Source organism: Manis javanica, chromosome 7, assembly GCF_040802235.1.
Source record: "Manis javanica isolate MJ-LG chromosome 7, MJ_LKY, whole genome shotgun sequence".
Taxonomy (NCBI): Eukaryota; Metazoa; Chordata; class Mammalia; order Pholidota; family Manidae; genus Manis; species Manis javanica.
Genome location: NC_133162.1, coordinates 78,244,267 through 78,267,647, shown reverse-complemented (window position 1 = coordinate 78,267,647; position 23,381 = coordinate 78,244,267). Strand labels below are relative to the sequence as shown.

At 44.8% G+C, this 23,381-nt stretch overlaps 1 protein-coding gene across 2 annotated transcripts in view; it reads left to right on the top strand.

Annotated features, from left to right (window-relative positions):
• Positions 1-13,943: 13,943 nt before the first annotated feature.
• Positions 13,944-23,381, top strand: part of ALOX5 (arachidonate 5-lipoxygenase) — a 53,578-nt gene continuing 44,140 nt past the window's right edge. Inside the window, exons 1-2 of one of the 2 annotated variants that reach the window (XM_073241197.1) lie at positions 13,944-14,168; positions 21,162-21,360. In XM_073241197.1, the coding sequence (XP_073097298.1) occupies positions 14,019-14,168; positions 21,162-21,360 (349 nt within the window). In that variant the 5' untranslated portion in view covers positions 13,944-14,018. The remainder of the gene's footprint in view (positions 14,169-21,161; positions 21,361-23,381) is intronic. The other variant, XM_017666236.3, reaches the window with a different exon arrangement.

The window sequence follows — 23,381 nt, the reverse complement described above, 5'->3', positions numbered from 1 at the left end:
CCTAACCACAATGGAGTGAAATCAGAAGTCAATAACAGAAAGAAATTTGGAAAACTCGCAATTATGTGAAAATTTAGCATCATATTCCTACGTAACTAGTGGATCAAAAAGAAATCAAAAGGGAAATTATAAAATATATTTTAGATGAATGAGAATGAAGACTCGACACTCCAAAACTTGTGAGATGCTGCTAAGGCAGTGCCTAGAAAGAAGTTTATATTGTAAAGGCCTGTACTAAGAAAGTAGAACTTTCAAATAAATGACCCAAACTTTCCCCTTAAGATGGTAAAAAAGGAGAGTCCAAAGGAAGCCGAAGGAAGGAAATAATACAGAAGAGAGTGGAGATTAGTGAAACAGGAAATATAAAAACAACAGAGAAAAATAAATGAGACAAAATTGGCAAACCTCTAGCAAGACTGACCAAGAGTAAAAGAGGGGTGACACAAATTACTAATTATCAGGAATGAAAGAGGAGATTACCTCTAACCTTACAAAATAAGGAAAGCTATAATACTATGCATAGAATACTATGAACAATGGTATATCAAAACACTAATTAGATGAAATGGGTAAATTCCTTAAGGGTCATGAGCCACAAAAGTTGACTCAAACTAAGAGAAATCTAAAAAGACATAAAAAATAAAGAGATTGAATTAATAATTTCAAAAACTCTCCACAAAGAAATACCAGGCATAGATGGTTTCATTGCTGAATTCTTCCAAACATTTAAAGAAACACACCAACTCATTCTGTGAGGCATTACCCTGACAGCAAAGATATCAGAAAAAAAAACTATGGACCAATACCTTATAAATATGAATACAAAAAAATTATCACAAAACATTATCAATTTGAATTCAGCAATGTATGAAAATAAATACAGCATGAACAAGCGGGATTTATCTAGAATTTCAAAGTTAGTTTAGCAGCTGAAAATCAATTTACGCAATAAACCATATTAATAGAATAAAAATAAATAAAAACCATATGACCATCTCAATAGAAACCAAAAAAAATCTTTTAACAAAATCCAGTATACTTTCATGAAAAAACACTCAACAAATTAGGACTAGAGGGGAACTTCCTCAACTTGATAAAGGGCATCCACAAAGAGCCTATAGCTAACACCACACTTAATGGTAAAATATTGGATGCTTTCTCCCTAAGATCAGCAGCAAGGCAAGGATGTCTACTGTCAACACTTTCAATCAACATTGAACTGGAGGTTCTAGCCAGGGTGATTAGGCAACAAAAAGAAATAAAAGGAATCCAGATAGGTTTTAAAATATAGTTAAAGTACAATGTACCTTCTCTGACCACAAAAAAATGAAGTTATAAATCAATGACAGGGCTATCCAATGGAAAGATGGCATCGTAGGTAGTTCAAAGGAAATCTCCTCCCCAAAACATATATATTTATGAAAATACAATAAATACAACTATTCCTGAAAGAGACACGAGTGGATGCAGTACAACAGCCAGGATACATCTACATCTGTGAGAACTCAACATCACACGAAGGGGGTAAGATACAAGCCACAGCCAGGCAGGACCCAAATGCTACCCTACCCCAAAACCCGGCAGGACGAAGGGAGTCAGAATGTGGAGGGAGTGAAAGCCCAGGACTGCTAAACAACCAGCTCTAGAAATCCGCACCCAGAGTGCAGACATGAGGTGCATTGGGTGCTGGATATTAGAGAAATGGAAAAGCAAAACCTGTGGGCAGGTCCCTGCAACCAGTGCACCTGAGACAAAAGAAAAGCGAATGCTTTCTGCAAGTCTTAAAGACACAGGGCCCCCATAGCTGGACGAAGTCGTCCGGCACACTTAGCCAGCAGCTGGAAATCCTGAGGAACCTTAGGCACCCTAAACCCCGGGGAGGCAGCACAGCTCTGAAGACCCTCATGTCCCTAAGCAGCCTTCCAGTCATTCCTCCAACTGGCGCAGACACCGACACACTGGCCCAGTAGCGGAAGAGTTGCAGTGCATGCCAGGGGCGGCGGCACCAGAAGGGACTGGGAGCAGATTGGGTGCACCAACAACACCAGACAGGACCAGGATAGACCTGTGCAAGCCCACAGCAGCGGTGACTGAACAGCTCAGGTGCAGCTCATGCACACCAGTGGCAGTGGAGCCAGAGGAGCCCAGCAGAGGCCCATGCGGGAGAGCTCTGTGAGCACCTATAGCGGAGCAAGAGGGAGCAGGTGCACTCCCAGCAGCTGACTGGAATCCCAGCCAAATGCACAGCCACCCGGGCCAGACCCAAAGGCTGCTGCTGGCACACAGTGCCCAGCAGGGGCGCCACTATCATGGAGGAGCACACCTGGCATGCCTGCCACTCCCTGCAAGGTTCCGTGCTGCTCTGATGGAGACCGCACCCACAGCAGAGTAGGGGAATAATCCAGTGGCTGCTCCAGGAGTGCGGGTAACCAACACAGGCAGCGGAGAAGGGCAAGGCATCCAGCAAGCAGGAAAGGATTTTCTTCTCCCAGCTGAAACACCTGCAACCTGCCTACAGCCACTGCTATCACCATGAAAAGGCAAAAAAATTTAGTCCAGTCCAAGATAGTTTGACAACACCTGAGAGAGGATCTGCAGAGACAGACCTAACCAGTCTCCCTGAAAAAGAATTCAAAATAAAAATAATAAACATGCTGACAGAGCTGCAGAGAAATATGCAAGAGCTAAGGGATGATGTCTGGAGGGAGTTTACAGAAGTGAAACAATCTCTGGAAGGATTTATAAGCAGAATGGATAAAATGCAAGAGGCCATTGATGGAATAGAAACCAGAGAACAGAACACATAGAAGCTGATGCAGAGAGAGATAAAAGGATCTCCAGGAATGAAACAATATTAAGAGAATTGTGTGACCAATCCGAAAGGAACAATATTCACATTATAGGGGTACCAGAAGAAGAAGAGAGAGAAAAAGGGATTGAAAGTATCTTTGAAGAAATAATTGCTGAGAACTTCCCCAAACAGGGGGAGGACATAGTTGCTCAGACTACAGAAGCACACAGAACTCCTGAGAGAAGGGATGCAAAGAGGACAACACCAATAAACATAATAATTAAAATAGCAAAGCTCAAAGACAAGGACAGAGTATTAAAGGTAGCAAGAGAGAGAAAAAAGGTCACCTACAAAGGAAAACCCATCAGGCTATCAACAGACTTCTCAACAGAAACCTTACAGGCCAGAAGAGAAAGGCAGGATACATTTAATGCAATGAAACAGAAGGGCCTTGAACCAAGGATACTGTATCCAGCACAATTATCATTTAAATATGAAGGAGGGATTAAACAACATGCAGACAAGCAAAAGTTGAGGGAATTTGCCTCCCACAAACCACCTCTACAGGGTATCTTAGAGGTACTGCTCTACATGGGAGCACTCCTAAAAAGAGCACAGAACAAAACACCCAACATATGAAGAAGGGAGGAGGAGGAATAAGAAGGAAGAGAAATAATCATCAGACTGTGTTTATAATAGCTCAATAAGCGAGTTAAGTTAGACAGTAAGGTAGTAAACAAGCTAACCTTGATCCTTTGATAACCACAAATCTAAAGCCTGTAATGGCAATAAGTACATATCTTTCAATAATCACCCTAAATGTAAATGGACTGAATGCACCAATCAAAAGACATAGAGTCACTGAATGGACAAAAAAACAAGACCCATCTATATGCTGCTTATGAGAGACTCACCTCAAACCCAAATACATGCACAGATTAAAAGTCATGCAAACAACAGAGAGAAAAAAGCAGGTGTTGCAATACTAGTAACAGACAAAACAGACTTCAAATTAAAGAAAGTAACAAGAGATGAAGAAAAACATTATATAATGATAAAGGGCTCAGTCTAACAAGAGGATATAACCATTATAAACATATATGCACCCAACACAGGAGCACCAACATACCTGAAACAAATACTAACAGAACTAAAGGAGGAAATAGAATGCAATGCATTCATTCTAGGAAACTTCAACACACTACTCACTCCAAAGGACAGATCTACTAGACAGAAAATAAGTAAGGCCACAGAGGCACTGAACAACACACTAGAACAGAGGGACCTAATAGACATCTACAGAACTCTACATCCAAAAGCAACAGGATACACATTCTTCTCAAGTGCACATGGAACATTCCCCAGAATAGACCACATACTAGGCCACAAAAAGAGCCTCAGTAAATTAAAAAAGATTGAAATCCTAACAACCAACTTTTCAGACCACAAAGGTATAAAACTAGAAATAAATTGTACAAAGAAAGCAAAAAGGCTCACAAACACATGGAGGCTTAACAACATGCTCCTAAATAATCAATGGATCAATGACCAAATTAAAATGGAGATACAGCAATATATGGAAACAAATGACAACAACACACAAAGCCCCAACTTCTATGGGACGCAGGAAAAGCAGTCTTAAGAGGAAAGTTTATAGCAATCCAGGCATATTTAAAGAAGGAAGAACAATCCCAAATGAAGAGCCTAATGTCACAATTATCAAAATTGGAGAAAGAAGAACAAATGAGGCCTAAGGTCAGCAGACAGAGGGACATAATAAAGATGAGAGAAGAAATAAATAAAATTGAGGAGAATAAAACAATAGAAAAAATCAATGAAACCAAGAGCTTGTTCTTTGAGAAAATAAACAAAATAGATAAGTCTCTAGCCAGACTTATTAAGAGAAAAAGAGAGTCAACACACATCAACAGAATCAGAAACAAGAAAGGAAAAGTCACGACGGACCCCACAGAACTACAAATAATTATTAGAGAATACTATGAAAACCTATATGCTAACAAGCTGGAAAACCTAGGAGAAATGGAAAACTTCCTAGAAAAATACAACCTTCCAAGACTGATCCAGAAAGAAACAGAAAATCTAAACAGACCAACTACCAGCAACGAAATTGAATCGGTAATCAAAAAACTACCCAAGAACAAAACCCCCGGGGCCAGATGGATTTACCTCGGAATTTTATCAGACATACAGAGAACATATAATACCCATTCTTCTTAAAGTTTTCCAAAAAATAGAAGAGGAGGGAATACTCCCAAACTCATTCTATGAAGGCAACATCACCCTAATACCAAAACCAGGCAAAGACCCCACCACAAAAGAAAATTACAGACCAAAAACCTTGATGAGTGTAGATGCAAAAATACTCAACAAAATATTGGCAAACTGAATTCAAAAATACATCAAAAGGATCATACACCATGACCAAGTGGGATTCATCCCAGGGATGCATGGATGGTACAACATGCGAAAATCCATCAACATCATCCACCACATCAACAAAAAGAAGGACAAAAACCACATGACCATCTCCATAGATGCTGAAAAAGCATTCGACAAAATTCAACATCCATTCATGATAAATACTCTCAACAAAATGGACAGAGAGGGCAAGTACCTCAACATTATAAAGGCCATATATGATAAATCCACAGCCAACATCATACTGAACAGCAAGAAGCTGAAAGCTTTTCCTCTAAGATCGGGAACAAGACAGGGATGCCCACTCTCCCCACTGTTATTCAACGTGGTACTGGAGGTCCTAGCCATGGCAATTAGACAAAACAAAGAAACACAAGAAATCTAGATTGGTAAAGAAGAAGTTAAACTGTCACTATTTGCAGATGACATGATATTGTACATAAAAAGCCCTAAAGACTCCTCTCCAAAACTATTAGATCTGATATTGGAATACAGCAAAGTTGCAGGATACAAAATTAACACACAGAAATTGGTGGCTTCTCTATACACTAACAATGAACTAATAGAAAGAGAAATCAGGAAAACAATTCCATTCATAATAGCATCAAAAAGAACAAACTACCTAGGAATAAACTTAACCAAGGAAGTGAAAGACCTATACACTGAAAACTACAAGACTTTCTTAAGAGAAATTAAAGAGGACAGTAACAAATGGAAACTCATCCCATGCTCTTGGCTAGGAAGAATTAATATTGTCAAAATGGTCATCCTGCCCAAAGCAATATACAGATTCGATGCAATCCCTATCAAATTACCAACAACATTCTTCAATGAACTGGAACAAATAGTTCAAAAATTCATATGGAACCACCAAAGACCCCTAACAGCCAAAGCAATCCTGAGAAGGAAGAATGAAGTAGGGGGGATCTCGCTCCCCAACTTCAAGCTCTACTACAAAGCCACAGTAACCAAGACAATTTGGTATTGGCACAAGAACAGAGCCATAGACCAGTGGAACAGAATAGAGACTCCAGACATTAACCCAAACGTATATGGTCAATTAATATACAATAAAGGAGCCATGGACATACAATGGGGAAATGACAGTCTCTTCAACAGATGGTGCTGGCAAAACTGGACAGCAGCATGTAAGAGAATGAAACTGGATCACTGTCTAACCCCATGCACAAAAGTAAATTAGAAATGGATGTAAGACCTGAATGTGAGTCATGAAACCATAAATGTCTTAGAAAAAAACATAGGCAAAAATCTCATGGACATAAGCATGAGTGACTTCTTCATGAACATATCTTCCCAGGCAAGGGAAACAAAGGCAAAAATGAAAAAGTGGGACTATATCAAGCTAAAAAACTTCTATACAGCAAAGGACACCATCAATAGAACAAAAAGGTATCCTACAGAATGGGAGAATATATTCATAAATGACAGATCCAATAAAGGATTGACATCCAAAATATATAAAGAGCTCACAGATCTCAACAAACAAAAAGCAAATAATCCAATTAAAAATGGGCAGAGGAGCTGAATAGACAGTTCTCTAAAGAAGAAATTCAGATGGCCAACAGACACATGAAAAGATGCTTCACATCGTTTGTCATCAGAGAAATGCAAATTAAAACCACAATGAGATATCACCTTACATCAGTAAGGATTGCCACCATCGAAAAGACAAACAACAACAAATGTTGGTGAGGTTGTGAAGAAAGGGGAACCCTCTTACACTGCTGGTGGGAATGTAAATTAGTTCAACTGTTGTGAAAAGCAGTATGGAGGTTCCTCAGAATGCTCAAAATAGAAACACCATTTGACCCAGGAATTCCACTTCTAGGAATTTACCCTAATAATGCAGCACTCCAGTTTGAAAAAGACAGCTGCACCCCTATGTTTATCACTGCACTATTTACAATAGCCAAGATATGGAAGCAACCTAAATGTCCATCAGTAGATGAATGGATAAAGAAGATGTGGTACATATACATAATGGAATATTACCTAGGCATAAGAAAAAAACAGATCCTACCATTTGCAACAGCATGGATGGAGCTAGAGGGTATTATGCTCAGTGAAATAAGTCAGGCAGAGAAAGACAAGTATCAAATGATTTCACTCATATGTGGAGTATAAGAACAAAGGAAAACTGAAGGAATAAAACAGCAGCAGAATCACAGAACCCAAGAATGAACTAACAGTTACCAAAGGGAAAGGGACTCGGAAGGATGGGTGGCAAGGGAGGGATAAGGGTGGGGCAAAAGAAAGAGGGCATTACGATTAGCATGTATAGTGCGTGGGGGACACGGGGAGGTCTGTTTAACACAGAGAAGATAAGTAGTGATTTTACAGCGTCTTTCTATGCAGATGGACAGTGACTGTGAAGGGGTATGTGGGGGGGACTTGGTGAAGGGGGGATCCTAGTAAACATAATGTTCTTCATGTAATTGTAGATTAATCATACCAAAATAAAATAAAAATAAATTTTAGAAAGCAATAATGACAGTAGTAAAACTAGAAAATTAATACATCTGTGAAATTAAACAAAGCACTCTTAAAGAACAAATGAACCATAGAAGAAATAACAAGGGATCTTAGAAAGTACTTAGAGATGAATGAAAACAAAACACAACATACCAAAACTTAAGGGATGCAGTGAAAGCAATGCTAAGGGGGAATTTATAGCTATTAATGCTTACATTAAAAAACAAAAAATCAACTGCATTTGTCATGGTATTTCATAATGTATATAATTGCTGAAGCACTATGTTTGCATACCTGAAACCAATATAATGTCATATATCAAGTATACTTCAATTTTTTAAAAAAGAGAAAAAGAAAGATATCAGTGAGAAATTTCCTATAAAAATGAATGTGTAAAGAAGAAAGCTCTGGAACCAACAATTTACATTTACAACTTAAGAAACTAGAAAAAGAATAACAAATGAAACTCAAAGCTAGCTGAAGGGAAGAAATAATGAATATCAGAACAGAGATAATGGAAATAAAGAATAGAAGACAGACTTGATGATGGGAGGAGTATAGTAACCATAATGTTGCTCATGTAATTGTAGATTAATGGTATCAAAAAAAAGAATAGGCGACAGCAGAGAAAGTTAATGAAAGCAAAAGTTGGTTCTTTGAGAAAATCAACAGATTTGACAAATCTCTAGGTAAGTGGACTAAGGAAAAAAGAGAGAAGACTCAAATTACTAAACTCAGAAATGAAAGTGGGACATTACTAGTGGTTCTACAGAAATAAAAGTGAGTATAAAAGAGGCCTATGAACAATTGTACACCAAAAAATTGGATTATCTGGATGAAATAGACAAATTCTTAAAAACACAAAACCTACGAAGACTAAATTATGAAGTACAAAATCTGAATAGATCTGTAACTAACAAGGAGATTGAACCACTAATCAAAAGTCTCCCAGCAAGAAAAGTCCTAGATCCAATGGCTTCATTGGTGAATTCAACCAAATATTTAAAGAATTAATACCAATGCTTCTCAAACTTTTCCAAAAAATTGAAGAGGAAAAGAACACTTCCTCACTCATTCTATAAAGGTGGCACTGCCTGATACCAATGCTGGGCACAGAGACTATAAGAAAACTACAGACCTATATACCCTATGCACTATGATGCAAAAACTCTCAACAAATACTAGCAGACTGAATTCAGCAGCATATTAAAAGAATTATATACCATGACCAAGTGGGCTTTATCCCTGGGAAGCAAGGATGGTTCAACATATGAAAATGAATCAATGTCATACACCACATTAAAAAAATAAAGGGAAAAAAGCCACATAATCATCTCAATTAATTCAGAAAAAATATTTGACTATCCTTTCATGATAAAATAAAAACACCAACATAAATTTTCAAAATCAACACCCTTTCATGACAAAATAAAAACACTAAACAAACTAGGAATAAAAGGAATCTACCTCAACATCCAAAATATATAAAGAACTCACATGCCTCAACACCCAAAAAGCAAATAACCCTATTAAAAAATGGGTGGAGGATGTGAACAGACACTTCTCCAAAGAAGAAATGCAGATGGCCAACAGGCACATGAAAAGATGCTCCACATCACTAATTATCAGGGAAATGCAAATTATAACCACAATGAGATATCACCTCACACCAGTTAGGATGGCCAACATAGAAAAGACTAGGAACAACAAATGCTGGCAAGGATGCGGAGAAAGAGGAACCCTCCTACACTGCTGGTGGGAATGTAAACTAGTCTAACCATTGTGGAAAGCAATATGGAGGTTCCTCAAAAACTCAAAACAGAAATACCATTTGACCTGGGAACTCCACTCCTAGTAATTTCCCTCAAAAAAACAACTTCTCAGATTCAAAAAGACATATGTACCCCTATGTTTACTGCAGCACTACTTACAATAGCCAAGATATGGAAGCAACCTAAGTGTCCATCAGTAGATGAATGGATAAAGAAGATGTGGTACATATACACAATGGAATATTACTCAGCCATAAGAAAAAAACAGATCCTACCATTTGAAACAACATGGATGGAGCTAGAGGGTATTATGCTCAGTGAAATAAGTCAGGCAGAGAAAGACAAGTACCAGATGATTTCACTCATTTGTGGAGTATTAACAATGAAGCAAAACTGAAGGAACAAAAGAGCAGCAGACTCAGAGACTCCAAGAAGGTACTAGTGGTTACCAAAGGGAAAGGGGGTGGGGAGGGAGGGAAAAGGGGATCAAAGGGTATTATAATTAGCACACATAATATAGGGGGACACAATGAAGGCAGGATAGCACTGAGAAAATAAGTAGTGTCTCTAGAGCATCTTACTACACTGATGGACAGTGACTGCAATAGGGTATGGGTGGAGACTCGATAATAAGAGTGAATATAATAACCACATTGTTTTTCTTATGAAACCTTCATAAGAATGTATATCAATGATACCTTAATTAAAAATTTAATAAATAAATAAAATTCTTAGAAGAAAACATAGGAGTAAATTTTTGTGACCTTAGTATAGGCAACAGTCTCTTAGATATGGTACTAAAATCCTAAGTGGTGAAAGAAAAGAATATACAAATTGGGCTTACCCAAAATTAAAAACTTTGTGCTTCAAACATAACCATCAAAAAAGTGAAAAGATTCCCCACACGAAGCAAAAAAATAATTGAAAATAATATAGTTGAACAGGGACTTCTATCCAGGATATATGAACCCTTACAACTCAACAGTAAAAAGATAGATAAGCTATTTTTTCAAGTGGGTCAAAGATCTGAATATGTATTTCTCCAAAGAAGATATGCAAATGGCCAATAAGCATGTGAAAAGATGCTCAATATCATTAGACATGGGCAAAATGCAAATCAAGAACCACAATGAAGTACCACTTCACAGAGAATATAATGTGTTGGTGAGGATGGAGAGGAAATGGAGCTTCATATATTGCTGATGAAATGCAAAATGTCACAGCCACTTTGGAAAACAATCCAGCATTTCCTCAAAATGCTAAACATAGAATTACCATATGATTCAGCAATTCCACTCTTTGTTATCAAAGAAGAGAAATGAAAACATATGCCTATGTAAAAATTCTACATGAGTGTTTATAACATTATTATTCATAAGAGCCCCAAAGTGGAAACAACTCATTTCCATAATCTGATGAATGGATAAACACAATATATATACATTAAATGGAGTATTATTCATCAACAAAAAAAATAAAGCACTGATACATGTTGCAACATGGTTAAATCTTGAAAAAATTATGCTCAGTGAAACAAGCCATTCCCAAAAAAGAAATATATTATATGATTCTATTCATATGAAATGTCCAGAATAGGCAAACCTATAAAAAAAATAGATTAGTGTTTGTCCTCACTGGAAAGGTGAGGCAGTAATGGGAAGTAACTGCTAACAGAGTTGTGGAGTTGTTATACTCCACAATTGAGGGAAATCATTTGGTACTTGTCTTTCTCTGCCTGACTTATTTCACTGAGCATAATACCCTCTAGCTCCATCCATGTTGTTGCAAATGGTAGGATTTGTTTTCTTCTTATGGCTGAATAATATTCCATTGTGTATATGTAGCACATCTTCTTGATCCATTCATCTACTGAAAATGAACATTTAAATGAAAATGTTCTAAAACTGATGGTGGTGATGATCTCACATGTCTCAGAATAGTACTAACCACCATGGAAAGGTGAACTTTAAATGAGTGAATTGTGCAGTTTGCTAAGTACATCTCAATAAAGTGAAAAAGAAGGGAGGAAGGGAGGAAGGGAAGAAGGAAGGGAGGGAGGGAGGGAGAGAGAGCAGGGAGAGAGGGAAGTAGGAAAGAAAGAGGAATAAAGAAAAGAAAAGCAGGCACTGATGGATTTGAAAAAGACAGTAAGATGATCCCACCTATGTTACAGGGAAATAACTCTGGCTAGAGAATTGGAGGGGAAGGGGGCAGTTAAACTAGAGGAAGAGGGGTTAGGAAGCAGTTGTTAGAATCTATATGGGAGATGCTGATAGCCTACACCAGAGCAGAGGGAGTGAGGGCAAGATATAGAGATAGTTTGGAAACTATTCCATGATGGCAAAGCTTTTATGAAACAAACATTTCATGTTCTGCATGAATATAAATTACCACAGTCCTGGGGAACATAACTTAATACCATGTTACAAAGGTCTCAAATTGCTCATACACTGTGGCCCATTTCAAAGTCTATCTTAAGAAAAACTTTTAAAAATGTTTTAAGCACAAAATATGTACCATAGCATTATTTATGAGGGAAAGCAACCTAAATACTCAAAAATAGTGGACTAATTAAGGAAGTGGTAGTACATCCATATAAATTGAATATTATGCAGTTGTTAAAATATTTTAAAATTATATAGAAAATACATATGTTATATTAAGGAAAGGGAAATTTGACACAAAATTGCACATAATATGAGCTCTTAACAGTGTAAAAATGTCTATGAATTTATACTAATTTATATATTTTATAAATATTTCATATTTTTATGAAAGTTCAGTGAATGTTTACTAATTGCTTTCTATGTTATGAATGTTTTTGTATAATACTCTTCTATATTTTCTACATTTTCTACAATGATAGTTCACTATTTTTGTCCAAAAAAACTATTATATTTCCTTTTTTAGAAAAACAATAGTGATTTTATTCTTAGATTTGAAGGGCAATTCCATAGCCATCCTTCACACCTCCTCCAGGATTTCCTGGAGCAGGTATCCTGGCTGGCAGGTGTGGGGTTTCTGTTTTGTGCTACCTTCATCCACTCCATTTCAAGTATGTCAAGAGTCTTTCATGTCCTACAGTTTGATTCCCAGAGAATCCTTTTGGTACCTGTCTTTTGATGAATTAAGTCAGTCCCACTGAAATCTGCCCTCATCTTCCACCTGCAGAGGTGGAGTGGCAGGTGCCCTCTCTGTGCGCAGTGGTGGTCCTGACAGGCAGAAAAAGAACCAGGATTTGCCACCAAGGGGAGACCAGGCTCAAATGGGGAGCCTACCTTTGGCCTGCCTCTATGCCCACCCACAAAAGTGAGTGTATAAAACAGGTGACTTGACATGCCCAGGACCCTTATAATGGAATGAAAGTATTTTTAATTTAGTTCAGCTCATTACTGAATGTGTACCACAGTCAGGCCCCTTTCTGAAGCTGGGGGTTGGGAAGGGTAGTAGTGGGTGAGGGTGTGATAGAGATTCAGGAGAAAATAGAAGACTTCTGAGATTGAGCCACAGCAGGTGGAAAGTTTACGTCATGTGAGAAGCTTCCCTCTAGTGCACAAAGCCTTCCACTAACATCCCTTCCAAACCTGTGTCCACTACTAGTTGGCAAAATGACGAATTCCTCCAGCAGGCATCCTGTTCCCCAGGCACCAGCTCTAACTCCTGGAACATTTTTGCTGTGGAGTCCACATCTTCCTTAGGACTTCCAGCCATTGGTCCACTCCTATGAGCCATCTCCAAACAAGCCCAACTCCTTTCCCACAATTCCTCAGCCCCCAAGCCCTGAATTTCTTCAGGATCTCGGCTCACTAACTTCATCCAGACAGCTCCTAGGTGTCCAGATTTGGGTTTTCTTGTCCTGGCCTCCCTCTCTCTGGCTGCCCTGCCTCCTACTATACAGCGACAATCTCACGGCCTGAACGCCAAGACTGTGGAAGAAGCCAATGCTCGTGGAAGTCTCTGCGTTCCAGAGTGCACTCTCAGTATCCAGCTCGGGTGTGGCCTCCTCCAGGAAGCCTTCCTGACTCCCCAGGTGGGTTCCTCTTCCTGCTGAGACTCCCAGAGCACCTCACTCTAAGTAACCACCGCCTGGGTGGTGGGCTGGTCGCGCAGCCTCCCACTCACGCTCGGCACTTGCTGAGAGCAGGGACTTATGTCTCATTTTCTAGGGTTTCCTGGAGCCGAACCCTAGCGTCTCACAGGAGCCTGGCCCGGAGGGAAGCTGAGGCGGGAAGGAACGGAGAAGAGTGAAAACATGAATGAAAGACCGCGCGAGTGAACGAATGGATGGTTGCATGGATGAGCGGAAGGCCGCTGAGGCTGCTCCAGTCCCCAGACTGCTAAAACAGACAGCAAGCCGAGGAGGCGGGACGCAGGAATGAGTGACCCCCCGCGCTCACAGCTGCAGGAAGGCGGTGCCGGACGGGGCGGGGCGGGGGCGGCGGGAGGAAGCTCCTCCGCGGGTCCCGCGACGTGCAGACGCGCGGACCCACAGCGCGCAGGTTCCCGGCTCGCTGCCCGTCGCCATGCCCTCCTACACCGTCACCGTGGCCACCGGCAGCCAGTGGTTCGCTGGCACCGACGACTACATCTACCTCAGCCTCGTGGGCTCCGCGGGCTGCAGCGAGAAGCACCTGCTGGACAAGCCCTTCTACAACGACTTCGAGCGCGGCGCGGTGAGGGCGCGGCCCGGACCGGGCTGGGGAGAGCGGGGGCCGCGTCGGGGAAGCAGGGACCTGGCTGGTCTCAGCGGCCGGGACCGGTGGGGGCGCGTCCAGGACCGCGTCTCCGCAGCTGGGATCCAAGTTCGGGGACGGGGGCTTCCAAGATGAGGTCTGCAGGTCACCTCACTTCTCTGGGAGCAGAAGGTGCAAGATTTGCTCTGCATTCACAGTTGGGGCACCTAGGGTCTGAGAGGCCCCGTAACTGGGCGAGTACTGTAGGCAGCAGTACTTTCGCCCTGCTTTGTAGGGCTTCTGCCGGTGGTTGGCTGGGAACTGGGGTCGTGCTCACGGACCCTGCGGATCCTTGTCCTCCAGTGAAGCATGGATGGCACCTCGGAGCAGCCCTGAGCTATGGGGAGAAAGTGCAGGTCTGTGGGTTCCAGAGGTTTGAGTTCATCTGGGTCCGACTGCTAGCTCATTATCTCCTCTCTGGGCCTCAGTTTCCCCAAATGTAAAACGGAAGCGTTGGTTTCAGGCTGGTTCAGGAGTCTGGGTGAGCCCCAGCCCAGCTAGTGGCCCAGAGTGGCACTAGTAGATACCTGCACACCTGGGTAGCTCACATTCTGAGGACAGATCCCCAGGGGAGTTTAGTGGGCAGGAACAAGAGAACCCCAGCAAGGAAAAGTCTTTTGCAAACGTGGAGGTTGTCATGGGCTCCCAGCAGAGTGTACACCAGGCAACACTTCCACCCTACCTGTGAGGGCTTAGTGGAGGAGGAATAGAGAGAGGGGCTTCCCTGAAGCTGTTTTAGGGAGCAAAGGAAGCCAATGTCTGTAGCAGCCCTAGTCTGCGGCTCCAGGTACCCTGTGAGGGGAGGCAGAGGTGGTCTCATTTAGAAGCAGGCTTCTGATGCTGAGCCAGGCAAGAATTCCAGCCTCGTGGCTTTCTCCATGAGCATGTCAGGTCACTGTCCTCACCGAGAGTTTACTGACGAGCCCAGCCCACTGACAAACACATAGGAAGCGCCCATTAAGTAACTGTGCTGGTAGTCCCGACATGCTGCAGTTGCCCAGTGAGTATCTGAGCCCTTCCACCACCTCCAGCTCCTGAACAGGACCAGACAGATTTAAAATTCACAAAGCTGACTTTTCACCACTTAGCTGATTATTAGGTTGAACCATATGAAATTGCTCATAGTTGGTAATTTTTGACAAACAAAACTGGCAGTTTCATATGGTTTTTGGGTAAAATTGGGGAAGTGTTTTCGGTCTGTAGAGCCTAAAGTAAGTATTAATAGTCCACTCTTTTTCCAGATTCCAAACTCAAAGTGGGCTTGATTTCTACTCAGGAGCCTCAGTACCCACGTGGCTCTTAACCAAGTTCAGTGTATTAACCTGGCTTGAGCTTCCTTCAGCAGAGTTAGGTCCTGGGTATATGAAAACAACTTCCTACTGTCTGGTTTGCCCAGTCAGGAAAGTGGCCCAGAGGATGGTGGTGCAGTAGGGCTAATGAGTCACCCATTTGGGATGATGACACCCTCTGTCATTTCTGAAGCATTTTCTTAACTCCCATTGTTTCAGAGATGTCCCCCAACACCTCAGGGAAGAGGTTCCCCTTTATAGGTGGCCGCAGTGGACCCCACTCTCCTCCACACACCACACTGGTATGCTTCACCCTGCGTGTAGCTTCTCCCATGGAGAGACACGGTGGTGCAGCCCTAGCAGGGTGAAAACACTGCCCTATTCATTACTTCCCTACCCTGAAAATTCATTCAAATGACGCTATGATCAAACACCTCTGAGAATCCCAGAAGCAAATTTCAGGAGACATTTGCATGTCACATTTCCATTGGGGTGACAGAGGGCTAGTCCGGAAAGGCTGTTGCACTGCAGGTAATCAGCTGGCTCCCAAATGCTCTTTGCAAAACAGCTTTTGAGAAAGTTCCTGTTGATGCAGTTACCCCACACTTTATCTTGCATAGTCCAGAGCTACTTCCTTCTTCTTCAGCCAGTCTCTTCCTGGACAATTCGACCTTCAGGTAAAGATGAATGAAAAACCTTAGAGGAAATGCTTGCTGAGAAGATAAGGCTATCCTATTTTACTTGAAAAGTGCCAACAGTTATCATGGGTAACAAGGGTCCAACAGAAAAGACTACTTGCTGATAACCAATTTGGTCATTTCAAGGTCATTAGTAGGCGGGTACCCTGACTCCTTTATGCACCATTCAGTCAGATAATAGACAGAACTGATGTTTTCTCAGTAAATTGAGTTACAAACCCCTGGTTACTCTCATCAGAGTCTGCATAGTGATTTAGGACAGGACTGGTCATTGGAGTCACTGCCCGTAGGTAAGATTGTCCTGGAAACAGCCACACCGTTGGGTCCCCATTGTCTGCTGGGGTAGTGGGGGGAGGAATACCAGACTGTATTTCCTGATAGACCAGAGACTATCCCAGGTCTTAGCAAACTTGACAAATGGATTTTTTTCTTTAACTCTTGTCAGTTTAAACTAATTCAAGGTGGATGGGATGAATTGAACAGATCTGAATATCACTGGGAAATCTCTCTTGGCCCATTTTCATTCCATGACAGCACTCTTAGGAAAGCCAGGAGCAGTAGAATGGTGTTCAATACGCTGTCTTTGAGTATATTTGGTAAGTCTTAAGTATATTCAGTGACTGTTGTTTTACAATATTCATGAAGAATGCATTCTAGAGTCTCTCCTCAGAAATGACAGTGTATTACTGAAGAATAAATATTTCCTTATGAACCTGAATCTCTATCCCCATCTTCCCTCGATATCCCATCTCTTCCCCACATTCTACCTCCTCTTCCTTCTGTTCCCCCCTCTGCTTCCTGTTCCCAAAGCCCCCGAAGGGCCCCCAGGGCTCTTTTCTGCTACAGTTTCTCCCTCCCATTCTATCTTCCAGTCTCCGCCAGTTTCCCCTTCTCTGCTCCCACATCCCTGACCCCTGCCCCTAGGTCTCCTAAACCACTATCTCCTTCCTCCCTCTCTCTGCCCCATCACCCCCCATAATCTCCCTCTTTCCCTGCTCCGCAGCCACCTCCTCTCCCCGCCACTCCTGCCAGCCCCTCACCAGCTCCCTCCTAAGCTGGGCCACCCCAAGACTCTCTCCTCTGTCTTGCTCCAACTGAGAAATCTCTCCCTGTGTCCTAACAGTAGGGATTTGAGGCAGAGACAAAATGAAACCTTTCTTAAAATGCTGATATAAAAATCAGTGAAAATTGACTTTGCTAAAATATCAAAGCCTTAAAACCAGATAGCCAATAGAGTTGAGAACAATAAATGAGATCAGAAAACTGATCCTCTTGTGAAATGAAGCTGGTGAACTGCTCCATGTCCCTCTTCGCATCTGATTATCGCCAACCCCCAACTTCTGCCCCAGGGACCTCCATGCTCCAGCTACCTCCGTCCTCCTGTGTGTTCCCCACCTGGGGAATCTTGCTGTCTCTGCTCTCTCTGTTTCCTGCATCTGAAATGCCCTGCCCATTCCTCCTCCTCCCCACTCACCTCACCTCTGAAGCTGCCTCAAATGCCATCTCTTATGACGCTTCCACTCTACGTTGCCCCTTCCTATTCCATATCAAGGGGTTGAGCCAGGTTTCAAAACCAGGTCATCTGGCTCCCAGTCCAGGGTTTTTCCCATGATGTGGCTACCAATTACTCAGTAGCCTGGTAGTTGCCTGACCTCTCTGAGCCTCAGTTTCCATCTGTAAAATGGGATAATCATCTGCTCAGCCATGCAATGTACTGTATTTACTTAGGTCCTGTTCTGAGCCATCCACTGTGGAGAACAGACATGAGAATTCAGTGTGTCACAGCAAATAAATGGTGAACACAACATCTGCCCAGCATATTGGCCCATAGAGAAGAGAAAGGAGGATGTACTTGCACAGGACCCTGAGACCTTCCTGGAGGCCTTTCTGTATCCTCTGTGACTCTCCAGTAGTGGCTTTTTGGGTGCCAGAGCCACAGTCATCAGACTTTGTCACTAAGACTTCCTGAGTTGGGTGGGACTGAATTACTCAAGCCCTGGTTCACCTCTTGTAGAACCAGGCCTGAAGCCAGAGCCAGCCAGACTGGCAGGCCTTCCCTCTCCCTGCCCGAAGCCCCCCAAAGCCTGAAGCACAGTGAGTCTGTCCAGTCTGCTCATCCTGGGTGAACCTGCAGGGCCCTCTGCCAGGTACCTACAGAGCTGGGTGGGGAAGGGGCACCTGGAGGGTCCCATTCTCCTGTGTACAGCCACTGTACTGATGACCTCTGTCCCCTCCCTCGAGCCACTGCCTCTCTTCCTTGTCAGCCACCACCTCAGCCCTCCCACTGAGAGTCACCCGGTCCTGGAGAGCCACCTCCCTTCCGGTTTTATTTCTGGGTGCTGGGCTCCTCTCTCCCATGGGTGTCCACCTTAGATGCCCATGGCACCTGTTACTATAGACTACAGGTCTTCACCCCCTTGCCCCAGCCTTCTTAGCATCAACGCCTGTGCACATTCTGCCCCCTACAGCTCTTTAGAGCCGCAAGGAAGCCATTTCCCCTGGAGCAGTTGTCACCGTCCCAGGCCCAGGCCCAGGCCTCACCACACGCTGACTTCCCTTTGCTTGGCATGCACAGCCAGCAAGGAAAATGCCCACATCTCCCTGCTCCCCACCCTCCCTATTCTGACCACACGGCCCCTTCTCCACCCTCATGGCGTTCCTTCCTGATTTTGAGCCAAGAAGCTGGCACTCCTGGGCTCAATTTCTTCCTCCCACATCTACTTCTGGAGGTTCAATTTGGCCCATGTAGTCAGGAATGGACCACAGTGAAGGGGCCATGCTAGTTCACAGCTGCTCACAGGCAGTGTGGAGCCTGCTGCCCTGTGACCCCCAGGAGTCTGGGAATGAGGATCAGGTGGTCCTGATGCTTGGCAGCTGGTAGCCTGTACCCTTAGAGAAAGGAGCCCACTAGGTCTTCTTGTCATTTGCATTTCTCAATGGCCCTACAAGCCAGGCTTTATCTCCATTCGATGGATGATGAAGAAACAGCCTCAGGGTGTGATGGGATTTGCAGAGGCCCATGATCAGTCACGCTGGAGCTAGGATGTGAAGTCAAGGTCCCCTGAGGCTGGCTCAGCTGCCTTGACTTGGGACTTACCTCACCCTATGCCCCTCACTGCCCTCCCCACGGTCCTCACTGAGAATCTCTGTCTTGGCCCCATGAGAGGGCCAAGATCTCTGGAGATCCCCTGGCAGGTGCAGCTGAGAGGAGGGGTGGGTCCTGAAGACCTCCTGTCCTCAGCACCTGGACCCCACTCTGCTTCTCCAGGTGGACGTTGGGCCTCTTATCCCATCAGAATCCTCCTGGTGGCCCACTGACACCTCCGTTCAGGGTCTCCCATCTCCCCACCCCAAGAAGCCACCCCACAAGAGCTGTGTCCTCGCCTCCTCCCATTTCCCCAGATCACCCAGTCCCTCATTGGGGCTCCTCTCCCAGCTCTGCACCCCAGGGCCTCCTGGCTTCTCCCCAGGGGTCAGCACTCTGCAGTATAGATGGGCCACCTGCCTGAGGGCTCTCAGGCCCTCGCCTGTGGCCCCCGTTCTTCCACAACATGCTGTGGGGCAGGAGGGATCTTCCCCTCTGCCGGATGGGGTGTCCAGGCAGGACAGATGTGCTTGTACACCTGTCAGGGCCGAGAAGCATCTCTCTAGCACACAGACCTGGCTCATCAGCCCTCGGAATCTTTCTGAGGGTCCAGGCCCCGACCACAGGCCACCAGGAGGACACTTCTGCTTTCTGACCCCCATGTCTGGCGTCCGTGGCAGCCACAATGTGCAAGCTGCCAGCTGTGTTCAGAGCCAAGAGGTTTGCTGAAAATAACCAACTTCCATTCCTCCTATGAAGTCCTCCCAAGGTTTCCTCTGGTAGCTCAGAGGGATGAAGTAGGGGTGCATGTGCAGGGTGAACACCCATCCCCTCCATTTACTTCACTATCATGGGGAGAACTCTAGGTTCTGCCACTAAGGAAAAAGTTCATGGATTGATGAAACCTGGTTTAGAAAGTGCCTCCAGAGGGTGTTGAAGCCAAGCTTCCCAAACCTGCTGGTCTTTGACTTGCTCGATGCAATGCTTGAGCCCCTCATCTTCCCCTCCTGTCTGCCATCAAGAGCTACGGACACACAGCTCATCCAAAAGCCATGAAAGGGTTGCCCTGCGCTGACACCGTGCCCACCTGTCTCCTGGAGTCAGGAGGCTGGGAGCATGGGTTGCTGAGCAGCTTGGTCCTAGGGGCCCAAGGGTGGGCACACAGCCTGATGTAGCACCTTCTAACAGCAAAGCCAGCCTCCACCCCGCAGTGTGCCACAGATGTAACGGAAGCTGCTCAGATCATTTTCTCGCATCGCTGTGGCTCAGTAAACAGCAAATGCCCCAGGACGACTGCAATCAGCAGCCTCACTTGTATCTGAGCCTCCCCATGTTCCCTCAGTTAGTTGCCCCACAGAGAATAAGAGATGAAGGGGCTGTGCTGTAGAGAATTCCAGCTCTACCCACCAATAGCTGAAGTGGGACCTGTTGAGCCCACTCTCCTCATCTGTGACGCGGATTGCAACGCCCCCTCCTCCTAAAGCAAGTTATGAAGGGCAGTGCCCGAATGGGAGAGCCAGTTTGTCCCCGCAGGCCCTGGGGGGTTAGAAGGGCCAGCAGCCTGACTTCCCTCATTGTGAGTGGGGGCAGCTGAAGCACAGCCTGGAAGAGGGGCTGTCTGCCTGGGATCTCCGCTTCGTCCAGCCTGAACCATGTACATACAGCAGAATGGCCTCCTCTGAGCAGCATGGGCCCTCACAACTAGAATTCCATCTCCCCAAGGGCAGAGTCCGGGACTGGTCTGCGCCTGTCACCCGGGGCTCCGCACAGACCCTGACCAGACGTCTTGGCTGATGAACCAAGGTGTGACACCAGGCTCAGGAGCTCCCAGATGGTCTTACTGGCCTTCTGTTCTTCTCAGGTTGATTCTTATGATGTGACAGTGGATGAAGAACTGGGTGACATCCAGCTGGTCAAAATCGAGAAGCGGAAATACTGGCTCCATGACGACTGGTATCTGAAGTATATCACACTGAAAACTCCCTTCGGGGACTACATCGAGTTCCCCTGCTACCGCTGGATCGCCGGCGAGGGCGAGATTGTCCTGAGAGATGGACGAGGTAAGTGGCTCAGGCCCTTTCTGCTGCCTGAGCTTCCCCTGAAAGCGCTTGCAGGCCCTCCCTCCTTGGAGCGGTATTCCTGGGATTGGTAACAGTGCTGCTCTGGGCTGAATGCACCTGCAGGGGGTGGCCTTCCTCAGGGCACTAGCAAGCCCCAGGCCCAGACCGTGGGGTGAGAGGCCCCTGGCCACATGACCAGCTGTGTCCTCCCTTTGTGCTACAGTCCTTGAGGCAGTAGATTATGACCCCTTTTTGTCAGGGTAAGTAGGGGCCATAGAAGCAAATACCCTTGGGATGTACCCCTTGATGGGTAGTTCTCCAGGTCAGCTCTCTCGGTCTCCTCTCTCTGAGGTCACACTAGGGCTTGGGCTCCAAGGCACCTGGCAGGCTGGGAAGAGACCAACCTTCCCAGGTGCCAGCTCTGAAGGGCCATGGGCAGATCTGGTGTTCACATCACCTGTTGTTAAACCTGAAGTACCACTTTGCTAAAAGAGAAAAGATCCTAAAATCTGCCCTCGTAAATAAGTAAGTAAGACCCTGAAAGGTACAGCCCCTAATCTGGCACTTCCTTGGGAGGCCATTCTTTGTCCGAGAATCGCAGCTGGCCTGGAATAGAGGAGCAGATGGAAGCAGATGGCAGAGGTCTCCCTCTGAATGGCTCCCCCTTGCACACCAGCCTCTTAGTGTGTACCAGTCAAATCCACACCTTGGCAGAACTCCACCTTACTGCAGGTCCTGGCCCTTCAGTTTGCTCAGTCCAACCTGGAATGACCAGCCATCGAATGCTGGGCACCTGCCAGAACATGGGGAGGGGACACAGCTGCTGCCAGTGACACACCCTATCACTAGGTCATTCCTTCTTCGCAGAAGTTCTGTGGGGTTGGCAAATGAGAATGATTATTTCCCCACATTTGTAGCTAAGAAACCAAGATGAAGAAGGAAAAAGGTTCTTGCCTACCTGGTGTTCTTAAACTATCAGGCCACATCCCACTGTTTCTGACACAGAATTTAACTTAAGAAACCAAATTCCAAGGATATTCAAACTGAATGATGGGAGCTGGGAGGATTTTTGTCCCCTTACCTCAGGAGCAGGAAGAAGATCACAAAATTCACTCTGTCTATGGCGGCTAGAACGTGAAAGGGGGTAAACAGGGTCCTGGAAAACCATGAGCTCCAAATCTCCCGCCTGCCCGTCCCACCCAACATCTCCATCACGTAGTTCTTCCAACAGACCCTGAATCTCTTTTGAGCAAGAAACATATGGCACACTCAAATTAGGGTATTTGGAAAGGTGTAGGCCAGTGTGCAAGGGGCACACCAGTGTGCAGGGCCATTAGCACTGCCAGTCCTACTCACTTGGACAACCTAGAAATGAGGGGCCCAGCCCACAAGTGATACAGTCACTCACCCCATAGGAACCTCTGAAATCTAATATTTCACCACCGCACCGGGGTGAACATGGAAGTTGGAGGGCTGTCACTGTGGTCCCTGGGATCCAGGCATCTGTATGAAGGGGAAGCTTATTAAGGCCCTCGTATCAGTCTGTGGGGATCTGCCCTCCCAGAGCTATGCAGCAGCCATTCCGGGCTTTGTCACCTGCCATGTTTCTGGAGGCTCACTGGGCTAGAAGATTACAACACCCTCAGGACCAGGAGAAGCAGAGCTCCATGTCTTTTGAAACTTAGCACACTGCAGTTCCTAATGTCCTGACCTATTCAAACCACTGAGGCTAAAGAGGTTCAAGTCGTCAGAGCCAGGTGTCCAGTAAATAACCCAGCCTGAGAATAGGCCAGATGAGAGATGAAAGATGAGGAGAGCCTCCCACGGCCAGAGACAGTTGTTGAAACTACTCCAGTTGCCTTCAGTGGCCGCAGGCCCTGCTGGGTGGCTTTATATCCCCATGGGAGAACAAAGAGGTGTCCCATCGATCTTCCTCTTTGGACCCCAGTTCCAAGCCAGTTCCAACACCAGCTGCCCCTGCCAGAAGGTGCTGTGGTCCCAAGAACTCCCAGTGAAGGATG